Raw genomic sequence first — 14,883 nt, forward strand, 5'->3', positions numbered from 1 at the left:
GTCGGTTGAAGAACTGCTATTCATGGCCTGCAAGCGTGAAACTCATTAGTTCTAGGAATGAATGAAACTGGACCTGCTGGAGGCCTTTAATTATTATGTGGGCCTCAGAACTGACGAGGATTGATGTGGGTGTTATTTTAATAAAGTGTTATAAACAATTTATATGAAAAGCTTATTTTCTTAATTTATAGTTAAATACACAAATATTGTATTCAATGTTGTTATTCAAATTAAAGACTATGTCAGTTCTTAGACACAATCTCTCACTGTGTAGTAATCTCAATAAGACATTGTAGTAACCACATACTAGTAATCCCTGGAAATGACTGATCTTTTTACTGTCTCCACAGTTTTGCCTTTTTCAAAATGTCATATACTTGAAACCACATAGTGTGTAGGCTTTCATATTGGCTTCTTTCACTCAGTAATACGCATTTAAAGGTCTTCCATTCCTTTTTGTGGCTTGATAGCTCTTTTTCTACATAGAACTGATTAATATTTCATTGTGTGGCTACACCATAGAGTGTTGGTCCATTTGCCTATTGAAAGGTATCTTGGTTGTTTCTGTTTTGGTAATTATGAATAACACTGGTCTAAACATTTGTGGCATGTTTTGTGTAGGCATAAGTTTTCAACTCATTTGGCAAATACCAAGGAGCACAATTATGGAATCATAGGCTAAGAGTGAGCTTAGTTTCGTAAGAAACTGCTAAGCTGTCTTCCAAAGTGGATGTACCATTTTGCATCCCCACTAGCAATGAATAAGAGTTATTTCCGCTCATTGTTCTTACCAGCACTCAGTAGTGTTGGTATTTTGGATTTTGGCCATTATAATAGCTATGTAGCAGCATCTCATTGTTTTGCTTTGCAATTTTCTAATGACATATGATATTGAGCATCTTTTCATGTGCTTATTTACCATTAGTAATATGTTGCCATCAGTAACTTTCCTTTCCCTTTCCATTGCCAGTGAGATCCAGCATTTTTTTTTTTTTGAGACATAGTCTCGCTCTGTCGCCCATACTGGAGGGCAGTGGTGCAATCTCACTGCAACCTCCACCTCCCAGGTTCAAGCAATTCTCCCTGTCTCAGCCTCCCGAGTAGCTAGGATTACAGGCACCCGCCACCACGCCTGTGCCTGGCAAATTATTTATTTATTTATTTATTTTTAGTAGAGAGGGGGTTTCACCATGTTGGCAGGGCTGGTCTTGAACTCCTGACCTCAGATGATCTGCCCTCCTCAGCCTCCCAAAGTGCTGGGATTATAGGCCTGAGCCATCGCAGCCGGCCAGATGCAGTATTTCTTAATGGAAACTAAAACTTCACCAGTTAACCGCATTTTTCCCCATATATTTGTAATAAGTTCCGATGTCTGATAAGGCAAGTCCAACCCTCTGCATTTTAAAAAATTAATCATTATTTATTAAAAATTAATATTATATGCACATTTTAGAATAAAATATTTTATTAAAATCAATGACCATACTAGATTGGAAAAATAATGTAATTTAATATTGTTATCACATCCATTAACATGATAATTCTCCACTTCTTTGGATTTCCTTTAAGATCAATACCTAAAATTTTCTATAGAGATGGTTTTAGGATTTTTTTTTTGTAGCTTAACTGCAAGATACTTTGTAGTGTCTCAATTTTTATTACAGTTTTACACCTTCAATTTTATTATTGTTGATATGGAAGAACTTTTTTTTCAACATCTATTTTAGATTTAGTGGGTACATACGCAGATTTGTTACATGGGATACTACTTGATGTTCAGGTGTGGAGTACAAATGTATCCATTATCCAGAAGGTGAGCACAGTATGCAATAGTTACTTTTTCAGCCCTTGTCCTTCTCCTTCCATCCCCCATCTAATAGTCTGTTACTTTGTACTGTTTTCTATTATAAATTGGGGATAAGCCATTATTATTATATATTAGCTTCAGAACAGCTAGGTTCAAGTCATGGAAAACAATTTCGCACAAACAACTTCAGGAAACACTGCTTTGAAAATTGTAATCTGAATTACAGCTGAGGCCACAGAAACCAAATATTTACTGAAGGTTCTTTTAAGAAAAACAAGTTAGCTGGGAATGGTGGCTCACGTCTGTAATGCCAGCACTTTGGGAGGCTGAGGTGGGTGGATCACGAGGTCAGGAGATTGAGACCATCCTGGCCAACATGGTGAAACCCTGTCTATACTAAAATAAGAAAAAATTAGCCGGGCATGGTGGCACACGCCTGTAGTCCCAGCTACTCAGGAGGCTGATGCAGGGGAATCACTTGAACCAGGGAGGCGGAGGTTGCAGTGAGCTGAGATCGCGCCACTGCACTCCAGTCTGGTGACAGAACAAGACTCTGTATCAAAAAAAAAAAAAAAAAAAAAAGAGGAAGAAAATAAAAAAGAGAAAAACAAGTTGTATTGAAAGAGGACATCATTAACAGTATATCTCTTCAATAATGGTTTATTTTATTATATTCTCATTGTTCTCATTCCTCTCTTACTGTGTCCCAAATCTCTTTACAGGCTAAAAGAAACTGTTCAGAATTAATCCTATTCATAAAGAACAACACTTACTGAGTATTGCATTTTCTTCTTCAAATTCTTCAGCATACATTGGGAATATACCGTATGGACCATGTTAACGTTTTTAGTTTAGTTTTTTTTTTTTTTTTTTTTTTGCGCTAAAGAAATTGCAACTAGATTTAGGACCTCATTCTATTAGGTCAGTATTTGTCTAGAAAACTTCAGCATAAGCAAAATAAAATACGTGTTGCTCTGGACTGAAACCCCTCAAAGTCATATTTTAAAAATTACAGAAAAAATTAAATGAAATTTTGTTTTTAAAAATCTTGTAGATGAAAAGATATGATATATAGTAGGTTTAAGCACCTATTTCAATGGTTCCCAAAGTGGGGCCCTCAGACGCCCAGGTCCAAACTATTTGAACAGGAATACTAACATGGTGACATTTGCTGTAAGGGTGCAAATACAATAGTGGGTAAAAATGCTGGTACTTTAGCACAAATAAAGGCAGTAACACCAAACTACTAGTAGCCATGGTATTCTTCACTATGCACAGGAAAGGTTTGAAAAGGAAGGGCAGGCTGGGCATGGTATCTTACGCCTGTAATCCCAGCACTTTGGGAGGCCAAGGTGGTAGGGTCACCAGAGGTCAGGAGTTTGAGAACAGCCTGGACAAAATGGTAAAACCCCACCTCTACAAAAAATACAAAATGTAGCTGGACATGGTGGCTGCATGCCTGTAGTCCCAGCTACTTGGAGGGCTAAGGCAGGAGGATTGAGCCCGGAAGGTTAAGGCTACAGTGAGCTGTGATCATGCTACTGCATTCCAGCCTGGGTAACAGAACAAGGCCCTGTCTCAAAAATAAAAAGAATGCCTATGATGAAGCAGTGAAAATTTTACTACATCTTAATCCTTGAATATGTCTTTTTAATATTTCAAGTGATGAGATTGGAAGCACACATGAGCATTCCTACAGACTGCCTGAGAAAAAAATCCTCGTGTGACTTAGTCGTGAAGTGAATTAACCACTTTAATGGAATATCATTTTTACTTGAAAGGAGTACTGACAATGTTATTTCAACTGGGATTTTTGGGAGACATTTTCTCAAAAAATGAGATTCTGTCATTTCAAGAAAAACGACAGGCCATAATAAAATTCAATAATAAAACTGCTAATAATAAAATTCAAGCTTCTGAACAAAAAATTAGAATTTTATAAAACTTATATCCACCATTGCTTTCCAAAAGTATTCTGATGAGATTGATGGTGATATTGATGAATATATTTTGATACTGTATAATCAAATGTATCAACATGGAGAAGATCTAGGTGAACCATTATTTTCTAAATGACCAATGCATGATGTTATAATATCATGCAAGGGTAAAAGATCCAAAGTTCAAGAAAAACCAAGTTTTGATGGAGTATCAAAAAAGAAGCCTAGGCAACATGGCAAAACCCTGTCCCTACAAAAAAAAAATACAAAAATTAGCCAGGTAGTCCCAACTACTCTGGAGGCTGAGGTGGGAGGATTACCTGAGTCCCCAGAGACTGAGGCTGCAGTGAGCTGTGATCACACCACTGCATTCCAACCTGGGTGACAAAGCAAGACCCCATCTCAAAAAAAAAAAAAAAATATATATATATATATATATATATCCGCAATAATCTAAAATGGCTATCTGTTTGAGATTGGACATTGTTCACACTTTTTCAAGCAAATATCACACAATAAATTGAATGCAGATCAAATGACATACCAAATATCAAAGAAATTTGCAAAAAATGTAAGATTGTGCTACTTTGGCTTTAGAAACTTTTTTTTTTTTTTTTTTTTTTGAGACAGAGTCTTGCTGTGTCACCCAGGCTGGAGTGCAATGGCCAGATCTCGGCTCACTGCAAGCTCCGCCTCCCGGGTTCACGCCATTCTCCTGCCTCAGCCTCCCGAGTAGCTGGGACTACAGGCACCCGCCACCTCGCCCGGCTAGTTTTTTTTTTTTTTGTATTTTTTAGTAGAGACAGGGTTTCACCGTGTTAGCCAGGATGGTCTCGATCTCCTGACCTCGTGATCCGCCCGTCTTGGCCTCCCAAAGTGCTGGGATTACAGGCTTGAGCCACCGCGCCCGGCCTAGAAACTTTTTCATAAAAACATTTATAACAATATGTGGTGAGCTTTTAAAGAATAGTTTAAATATTTCTGATTTAATTTCTAGTGATAAATACCAATAGATACAACCTACATAAACCAAAGCTCCTTGGGCCCTCAATATATTTTTAAGAGTATAAAGGAGTCCTGATTCCAAAACTTTGAGAACTGCTGCCTTCCCTTCCACTTTCTTTTGTTCCCTAGAATTTCTTCCTTGGAAGAAATATCCCTTTGCCATTTTAACTTACAGAGTTCCATTCAGGCCAGTTTTGCTACCTCCCTCCCATCTTTCCACCTCCCTCTCTTAACACAAAACCTGACTGAAGGACTCTACCAGCCCATCCCATTTCCAGTGATTAGCTGTCAAGGTGGGCTAAGCCAAGAAAATCTGGGTTTTCCCTGAGACTAGACCTCTTTTTCTGGGAGATCTGGAATCACAGGGACAAGGTTGGCTACCTTGGGGTAGTCAGAATTCATCTTGCCTAAATGGGGAGAGGTTAGGCAAGTTTCTACAAAGCCAAACTGCTTCCTAGAAAGTCAAACATAATTATACTTTGTGCCACGACTGTGAGAATGCCTTTTATGGCATACTTTCTAACATTTTTACCAAACTGATAAATAAAAGCTGGTACCTAGAAGAAAAAAAGGCCAGGCGTGGTGGCTCACGCCTGTAATTTCAGCACTTTGCGAGGCCAAGGCAGGTGGATCACCAGAGGTCAGGTGTTTGAAACCAGCCTGGCCAATATGGTGAAACCCCATCTCTACTAAAAATACAAAAATTAGCCAGGCATGGTGGCGGGCACCTGTAATCCCAGCTACTTGGGAGGCTGAGGCAGGAGAATTGCTTGAACCCAGGAGGCGGAGGTTGCAGTGAGCCAAGATCACGCCATTGCACTCCAGCCTGAGTGACAGGAGCGAGACTTCATCTCAAAAAAAAAAAGTTTCCATATAATATAATTTGTTCCATCTCTAGAAATCAATTCAGCAATGAGAACTGAAAGCCATCACTTGAAAGGTTTCAATGATTTAGCTCTACCTAATGATGTCTAAAGCATTAGTTAAGGTAGAAAAAAATAACGGCTGGGTGCGGTGGCTCACGCCTCTAATCCCAGCATTTTGGGAGGCCAAGGCGGGTGGATCACGAGGTCAGGAGATCGAGACCATCCTGGCTAACACGCTGAAACCCCACCTCCACTAAAAATACAAAAAATTAGCTGGGCGTGGTAGAGGGCGCCTGTAGTCCAGGTACTCAGGAGGCTGAGGCAGGAGAATGGCGTGAACCCAGAAGGTGGAGCTGGCACTGAGCCGAGATTGCACCACTGTACTCCAGCCTGGGCGACGGAGTGAGACTCCATCTCAAACAAACAAACAAAACAAAAAACAAACAAAAATACACACACACACACACACACACAAATACACACACACCCCTATGTATTTAGTACTAGGAGGCATGACTGACTGGATGGTATAGTCATCCAACAGAAAGCACACAATAATTGAAGCCACTGTAGAGGAGTAAGTTATGACACGGGTCTCCAATATTATTGAGTGAAAAAGCAGATTACAAAAAAAAAATCTGATTTTTCAAGGAAGAAGGAACATATACAAGCATAGCAGAAAAGAGATGAGCAGATGACTGGAAAAATACAAAATTCTGATAGCGGTACCTTCTGAGTGGGAGAATTATCGGTAACATTTTCTAATTTTGCCTAAAAATTTTCTAAATTTCTTAAAATAAGAGGGCTTTGTTATCCATATTATAAAATATCCACCACTTCAGGAAACAACCTTCAGCATAACCTCTACAACATGTTCAGTTTGTTCAGTTTAATATTTAAGAGATAATCTATTTTGAAAGACATCTAAAATGACCAATATTTAAACCTATGCATTAATATTTTTCAATCATATGCTTTACATTCTGTAATTTTGATAAGGTTAAGCTTTATATCCATCTTGAAAAGGTAAGTTTTCTATTTGTCTTTAAAATATGACCTACAATATACCAGTTTTTAAACAGCAAATGGTGCTCAAAAATCACAATATAAATTCAGGCAGTGTACGTTACATAGAATGTTTAAGTGCTTCTAACCTGCTCATTTTCACAGGTTATGAAAACACATTACAATTATCTAAGCATCTAATTATTCAGGTCCTTTGTTTCTCCTCCATTCTATTAGTTTTATAGTAATTTTAAGGCCTGTGAGGATGAAGTTGTCTGTGACAGCTACCACAAAGGTTACTATAAGTGGACAAATTTCAAACAAGTTTATCACCACTACCATCCCCATCATAAAACTGTCTTAATCAAGGGTAACACATTTCAAGGTTAACCAAGACAACCTCTTTACCTGTCACTGCTTAAGAAAAGGATTTTTTGGTCTTATTTAGAAAAAACTTTCTCTATGTATTTTTCTCCATAAGTCCACTGAGACCAATGTGTGGCTCTATATCAAGCACCAGTCAGCAAAACTGCCTGCCAGAATGTTGTTTTTGTTATCTTTCCAAATGTAGGACACAGCTATCTTTTGATATCATAATTTTTTAAAAAATTGATGCACGAACTTCTTGAAAGTTCAGCCAGGCATGGTGGCTCACGCCTGTAATCCTAGCACTTTAGGAAGCTGAGGCAGGTAGATCAAGAGGTCGGGAGTTCTAGACCAGCCTGGCCAAGACGGTGAAACCCATTTCTACTAACACTGCAAAAATTAGCTGGGTCAGGTGGCAGGTGCCTGTAATCCCCAGTTACTCAGGAGACTGAGGCAGGAGAATTGCTTGAACCTGGGTGGCGGAGGTTGCAGTGTGATGAGATCGCACCACTGCACTCCAGCCTGGGTGACAGAGTGAGACTCCATCGCAAAAAAAAAAAAAAAAAAAAAAAAAGAAAAGAAAAAGAATAAAAAGGAAAAGAAAAGAAAGTTCAGATATACAGCAGTTGTAATTCTTCTGAAGGCTGGTTATGGGACACATTCATACTTTGCTGTTCAATAAATGTGGGGTGGAGAATACAGTAAACTGACAATTACCATATAAAATAAATTCTAAGTGCTCTGACAACAAAAGAAACCACACACACACACACACACACACACACACACACACACACACACGAGTTTTCCCTGCTAATCATTTTACAACGAAAACGACCAAGTAGCTAACACAGAGCCCATAAAAGCAGAGTAAAAATTCTAACACTTGGTAAAATAAAAATGCACATAAACCCCTGTGATCTAAAAAAAAAATGCTTAAGTATTCAAAACCAGACAGCAATTACAGCTACTGAGAACATCATTGTAAGCAAACTGAGGCAGAGAAAACAAAGGTGCTGATGAGGATTTGAACACCTAACCTGCAGGAACCCAGTGGATGGTTTCCTAGGTTCTGAGCTGGCATTGTCTTTGAGAATGATCTTCTAGAAGAGGTCACATAACACTGTCACAAAGGATCTGGAGAAAGGGACCCTTGCTTTATCACTCTGGCTCTCCAGTCATGCTTCATTCACATTTTCATTTCTTACAGTCTTTCACATGAAGTCAATTTACAGACTTCCATCAAGCCCTTCCAGACCTTTTTGTACTATCCATGACAAGTTCTTGATGTTATCTCTGCACTTTTGACAACTTCTTAGCAGTTAACTTACAAGGCAGTTAAGACTTTTGTTCAAGCACAATATAGCTAGAATAGGGTCATACACTCAATAAAACAAATATTTACCAAGCATTTATTGAGTGAAAGATAAAAAACACAAAGTATAATTACAAAATATTCTGCCCTGCCACCATAAAACAAATTTAAAAGGCTTACAGAATATAGCATAACATGACCAAAGCAAAAATAGTAAGGACTAAGGAGGGAAAGAAGGGAAAATACCAGCATGAACTGAATATGATCCAGAAGAGCCTTGATGGCCAGACACGTAAAGACGAATTGGGTAGGGTTAAGGGGTGGAGGTAAGGGGCACATTCTACAGGGGAAAAACAGCTGATACAGAAGCCTGAAAGGAAAAGGTCAGAGCACCTGTACAGGACTCTTACCTGCCGCATCTATGGTACAATGTGCCTTTCCAGAACACAGCAGCGCGCAGCCAGGCTCCGGAGAGATGGATCGCTCACACAGCACCAGAGGCTGCATTCCAACTTTTCTTCCATCAACGAGTCCATTTGCATTGTTAGTTTCTCCTTAAACACAAATTCAAAACCAATTGGCTGAGCACGCAGGAACAAGGAAAACCTGACTGAAGAATGAGGCCTTAAAACTTAAGGGCCTTGGGTCCTGGCGCGGTGGCTCATACCTGGAATCCCAGCACTTTGGGAGGCTAAAGGTGGGTCACTTGAGATCAGCGGTTCGAGACCAGCCTGGCCAACACGGTGAAACCCCATCTCTACTAAAAACACAAGTTAGCCAGGAGTGGTGGCGGGCGCCTGTAATCCCAGCTACTCAGAAGGCTGAGGCAAGAGAATCGCTTTACCCCGCGGACTGTCAAGAGACATAGGCTGCAATGAACCGAGGTCGCGCCACCGCACTCCAGCCTCGGTGACAGAGACCCTGCCTCAAAACAAACAAAATAAAACACCTTTTTTTGTTTGAGAGAAGTCTCGCTCTTATCCCCCAAGTTTGAGCACAAGGGCTCGATCTCGGTTCACTGAAACCTCTGCCTCCTGGGTTCAAATGATTCTCCTGCCTTTGCCTCCCAAGTACCCGGGATTAAGTCGCCTGCCAACAGGCCCGGATAATTGTTATATATTTTAGTAGAGACGGGGTTTCAGCATGTTGGCCAGGCTGGTCTCCAACTCCTGACCTCAGGTGATCCGCCGCCTCGACCTCGCAACGTGCTGGGATTACAGGCGTGAACCACTGCGCCCGCCCAAGACACCGAACATTTTTAAAGGCCTTTCCCCTTACCCGCCTGGGCTCAAAAAACGCCGGAGCCGCCCCGCACTGCCCTGTCGCGGTCTTGGGAGCAGGCTGGCTGACTGAGGGCGGCCATGGGACCCGAGCGGGCTTCGGCAGCCGCGGCTCCCACCTCGGGGCGCGGCGACGGGGGCCGAGAGGAGCCAGCAGCCCCCAAGCCTGCCCCGCGCGAGGAGCCGGAGAGACGCGCCCTCCGCCTCCTCCCACCCAAGCCTCCCACCGTCCCGGGGGCAAGGGCCAGGCCAGTTGCGGGGTAAAGGGGCGGGGAACTGGGGCCTCTCCGGGGCAGGCACCCCTGTGTCCTGGGACTCCTGGCGCCCCTCTCTGCCCTCGCCCTGCCCCTTCATGTTGCAGCGGAGCGTGAGCGGCCGCTGCAGCTCCTAGTTCTTGTGGAAGATAGATGCTAGCAACTTCAGTTTGGCCATGAGCCCTGACACTCAACTCGGGCGGGAGGGGCGCGGAAGGGGAGTCTGTCTGGAACCGCTGGCATGGCGGCGACCATCGGCGGGGGCTCCTGGCAGAGTTCTTGCGGCTCTGCTTCTCCCCGCCGCCTCGACCCTCGTGGGAGCGCCGCTGGAAAATGGCAAGGGGCACGGAGGAGGCCTTGGCGGGAGCTGTGTGGCGGCCTGTGGAGCTGCTCCGTTTGTAACCCATCCACCCACGGGAGGCGCGGCTCCTGTCAAGCCGCAGCTTAAAAGGGCAACAGCACCACCGCCCCCGCTACCGCCTGGGAAAGGGCTGCCCCACCCCACCCCCACCCCCACCCCCACCCCCACCCCCGTCCCCGTCCCCGTCGCATCTCGCCCTTCACCCTTCAACCGGGCGTGCCCCGCGCGCGCCCCGCGCGCATCCGTTTTGGCGGGTGCACGAGTCCAGAGCGTGCGCGCGCCCCCGGCTGCCCCCTCCTCCCTTGACCCAGCACCTTTCTGCCTGACCCATCTGGTCCCTTCCTCACACTGGCTGACTGGAGGCTCAGGGAAGCACAACCACCAACTCGTGTGTGTGTGTGTGTGTGTGTGTGTGTGTGTGTGTGTGTGTGTGTCCCTGTCCCAAGGGAAGAGAGCACTGCTGAGTTCAGGCTGATTATTAGCTCGTGGACTGTCAGCAAAATACAGTCACAAGAAGGCTGTGTGCTGATTTGTCTTTTGCGGTGGTATCATGTTGCTCATGTTTTATGTTTTTCAGAGTTCATTAGTTTCTTTCTGTTCTCAGTTAATATCTAGCTCCAGAGATTGTGTAAGTAGAATACCCCCAAACTGAAAGTCACCTAGGGAAATTATAGGAAATGTATGTCACCCATTTAAACTATAGTTGAAAACGTGTACACTTTAGTTTCCTGTAGCCAACACTGGATCATGGGTAAGGGCACAGGATCCCAGGGCTGGACTGCCTGGGTTCAAGTTCCAACTTAGTCACTTGCTGGCTGTGGAATACTTGACAGCTTTAAGCCTCAGTTTCTTTCTTTGTATTTTTTTTTAACTTAATCCCAAATGTGACAGTAAGTCTAAGTTACTTGATCTGAAAAACAGAAATTATTCAATGAGAGTGTGAAAACTTTAGAGTTTTTAAAGGCACTGCCTGACTCACAAAAGTCCTCAGCTTTAGCGGTTATTGGCTATGATAATTATTGTGTTGGCTACACGTGCATTAATGAGGAAGGAGAATGCTCAGGGATAACAATCAAGTATCCAAATGATCTCATCAGACCGAGAAGGAGGCATATGTGTCCATGTTCATGTTTCAGCTCAGAGCCCTTTGTCTAGAAGGCTCTTGAACTCAGAGGCCCAGGCACTATCAAGTTGGCTTTGCTGTGGAGCCGGCACTTTTGTTCATCAATGAAATTGACATAATGCTTTTTTTTCCCCTACCACCAACCATGTGCCTAGAGTTAACTGTGTCAAGGGGAGCATGCTTCAGTTGGCTGGAGTGAGCAATTCAACTTGTGGAGGAATGAGAAATGTTAGTGCTGAGACAAAAAACAGAAAACCCCAGGGTAAGGTAGGAGTCATTGAAAGTCAGGCAAAGGAACTGGCATCCAGTAATGAGTTAGGCTTTGCCGGCCTCTGGCCCTACAGATGGCTCTTTGCAGAGGAAAATATTAAGCCAGGCCTAAGGGCACAAATCCTAAGGGAATGTGGCAGTTCTAGGCTGTCTATGGAAGAGAAGCAGAGGGTGGCACCTGGTTGAAAGAGGGGGCTGGGGGACATAGCTTGAGCCTGTGTTTACAGATGGAGTCCCCTGATTCCTGCGACTGGGGAAGGAGATTGTGCCAGGATCAGGGGACCTCAAATCAGAACTCTTCCCACCAACACACCTTCTTTTCAGGGCATCTTTCACTGCAAACAACAGATAAACTAGTTGGAAAGCTCAGCAGATTCTCACAGTGGTGCCTAGCAGGCCAGGCCTAGCTGTCCTTTAACCTGTGACTGAGGATGATGCTACTGGCCTGTAAGCACACATTGGAAAATCTTTACATCCAGGGACACGCCATGCCCCACGGAGACAGCTGTGTATGGTTCTTTAGGTTTGAGGTGCTGTGCTGGTAGTTGCCTTATAAATATGTAGGATTAAAATGGGATGCCCTGGAGCTTAACTAACCTTTATCCTCCCCCACTCCCCACCCTAAAACGAAGGGGCTGCTAGTTTTGTTTGCTTTATGAAAGATGGACCTGTCATTGTTTTTAGAACCTTTGGAGAAAGATTTCTTGGGAGGAAGCTATCCTGAACCCCCAGAGATTTTCTCATTTACTGAGCACCAGGTTTAGAGTCCTAGGTCTTCATCCTGGCTCAGCTACCCTCCAGCTGTGTGACCTTTGAGAAGTTGCTGTCTACACTGAGTCTCGTTGTCACCTATGAGTGGAGGCTGCTACATTGCTACTGTTTGGAGCACCTACCCCCAGGCACTCTTACAGCATGATGGTGAAGATAAAATGCAATAATAAGACTGAAGGAGGAGGATCACTTGAAGCCTGGAGTTCAAGACTAGCCTGGGCAACAAAGGCAGACCTCATGTCTGTGAAAATGTTTTTTAAAAAATTAGCTGGACTTGGTGGCTTACTCCTCTAGTCCCAGTTACTTGGGAGCCTGAGGTGAGACCACTTGAGGCCAGGAGTTTGAGGCTGCAGTGAGCCGTGATCACGTCACTGCACTCCAGCCCAGGCAACAGAGAGACACCCTATCTCAAATAAATGGATTAGTCAATAAATAAAATAATAAAATAATGCATGCAATTACTACACTAGTACGTGATCAGGCACATGATAAATGCTCGATAAATGGTAGCCCCAATAAACTTTGTAATGTTTTGGTTGAGGGTGTTCTTTGGACTCAGGCCAGTGACAGAAGCATTGGAAAAGACTGATGTGTATGATGGCTGTTTCCTACAGGGACAGGCCTGTATCTCCAGGGACGCATTGGCTCCATGGGGCACCTTGTTCTATTTACACTTGTTTTGGGCAGCACCGATTGCCCTAGGGCTAAGCAGGACTGCCACCACTGACTCGATGGCCAAGAGTATCCCCGTCCCCAAGCTAGCCATGGGAAAGCCACTTGCATCATAAGACTTCAGGAAATCAAAGGGAATAAAAAGCACAATTTAGTCAGCTACTCTCCAGTTGATGGGCAATAGATTTTTGCTATTTTGAACAGAGTTGTTAGGAACATTCCTTGTCCACATCCCCTGTTTTATATAGACAAGAATTTCTCTTGGATGTAGAGTAGAACTGCTGGGCTGGGAGGAGTGTGAATATTCAACCTTACGAGATGGAGTCAAACTGTTTTCCAAGGTGGTCATACCAGTGTATACTCCCAGCAGCAGTTCTTAAGAGATCTCGGGATCTCTATCTTCTGATGATGTCACAAGGAGTCAAAAAGAATCTTAGCAATATACTATTAAGTGAAAAAAATAAATTCTGGAAGGATGCATACAGCATACTTTATATAACTTGGAAAAGAAACTGTATATACAGGCTGGGCATGGTGGCTCATGCCTGTAATCCTGACACTTTGGGAGGCCAAGGCAGGAGGATTGCTTGAGGCCAGGAGTTCAAGACCAGACTGGACAACATAGCAAAACCCTGTCTCACCAGACACTAGAAAAATTAGCCGGGTGTGGTGGTGCACACTTGCACTCCCCGTTATCCATGAGGCTGAGGTGGGAGGATCTCTTAAGTTTAGGTGTTCAAGGTTACAGTGAACCATGATTGCACCACTGCACTCCAGCCTGGGCAAGAGAATGAGACCCTGTCTGTAAAGAAAAGAAAAAGTAAACAAGTAAAATTTAACAACAAACTGTGGGCCGGGTCTGGTGTCTCATGCCTGTAATTCCAGCACTTTGGGGGACTGAGATGGGCAGCTCACGAGGTCAGGAGTTCAAGACCAGTCTGATCAGCATGGTGAAATGACGTCTCTACTAAAAATACAAAAATTAGCCAGGCATGGTAGTGCACGCCTGTAATCCCAGCTGCTCGGGATGCTGAGGTAGGAGAATCGCTTGAATCTGGGAGGCAGAGTTTGCAGTGAGCTGACGTTGTGCCACTGCCCACCAGTCTGGGTGACAGAGCAAGACTCTGTCTCAAAAACTAAACTAAACTAAAATAAAATTTAAAAACATTTTTAAAAGTTGGGTTTTTGATGAGATAACATTGACAAACAACAGGAAACATGACAACTGGTACTGCAAAATCTCAGGCCTGGTGTGGTGGCTCAAGCCTGTAATCCCAGCACTTTGGGAAGCTGAGGTGGGTGGATCACGAGGTCAGGAGATCGAGACCATCCTGGCTAACGTGGTGAAACCCCGTCTCTACTAAAAATAACAAAAATTACTCTGGCGTGGTGTCAGACACCTGTAGTCCCAGATACTCAGAAGACTGAGGGAGGAGAATGGCGTGAACACGGGAGGCGGAGCTGGCAGTAAGCTGAGATTGCACCACTGCACTCCAGCCTGAGTGACAGAGCGAAACTCCATCTCAAAAAAAAAAAAGCCAACAAAACAACAACAAAAAACCAAACCCTCAAAGGATCACTAGTGGCTATTATTAGCAAATATATGCAAAGAAATAGGAAAACCTACTAAAAATGGCTAAATTTCCAGACACATCTAGACTACCAAGATTAAACCATGATGAAATCCAAAACCTGAACAGACCAATAACAAATAATGGCATCGAAGCGGTAATAAAAAGTTTCCCAGCAAAGAAAAGCCTGGGACCTGATGATTCACTGCTGAATTCTAGCAAATATTTAAAGAAAAACTAATACCAACCTTACCCAAATGATTCCAAAACGAGAGAA

General features: G+C 43.4%; 1 protein-coding gene across 2 annotated transcripts in view; it reads right to left on the reverse strand.

Moving 5' to 3' along the window:
- LPCAT4 (lysophosphatidylcholine acyltransferase 4) overlaps positions 1 to 10,260 on the reverse strand; it is a 127,707-nt gene extending 117,447 nt beyond the window's left edge. Inside the window, exons 1-2 of one of the 2 annotated variants that reach the window (XM_073995437.1) lie at positions 9,583 to 9,696; positions 8,715 to 8,858 (exon numbers count right to left, since the gene is read on the reverse strand). In XM_073995437.1, the coding sequence (XP_073851538.1) occupies positions 8,715 to 8,723 (9 nt within the window). In that variant the 5' untranslated portion in view covers positions 8,724 to 8,858; positions 9,583 to 9,696. Of the gene's footprint in view, positions 1 to 8,714; positions 8,859 to 9,582 lie in introns of both variants that reach the window. The other variant, XM_073995438.1, reaches the window with a different exon arrangement.
- Between the last annotated feature and the right edge of the window lie 4,623 nt (positions 10,261 to 14,883).

This window comes from Macaca fascicularis, chromosome 7, assembly GCF_037993035.2.
Source record: "Macaca fascicularis isolate 582-1 chromosome 7, T2T-MFA8v1.1".
Classification (NCBI taxonomy): Eukaryota; Metazoa; Chordata; class Mammalia; order Primates; family Cercopithecidae; genus Macaca; species Macaca fascicularis.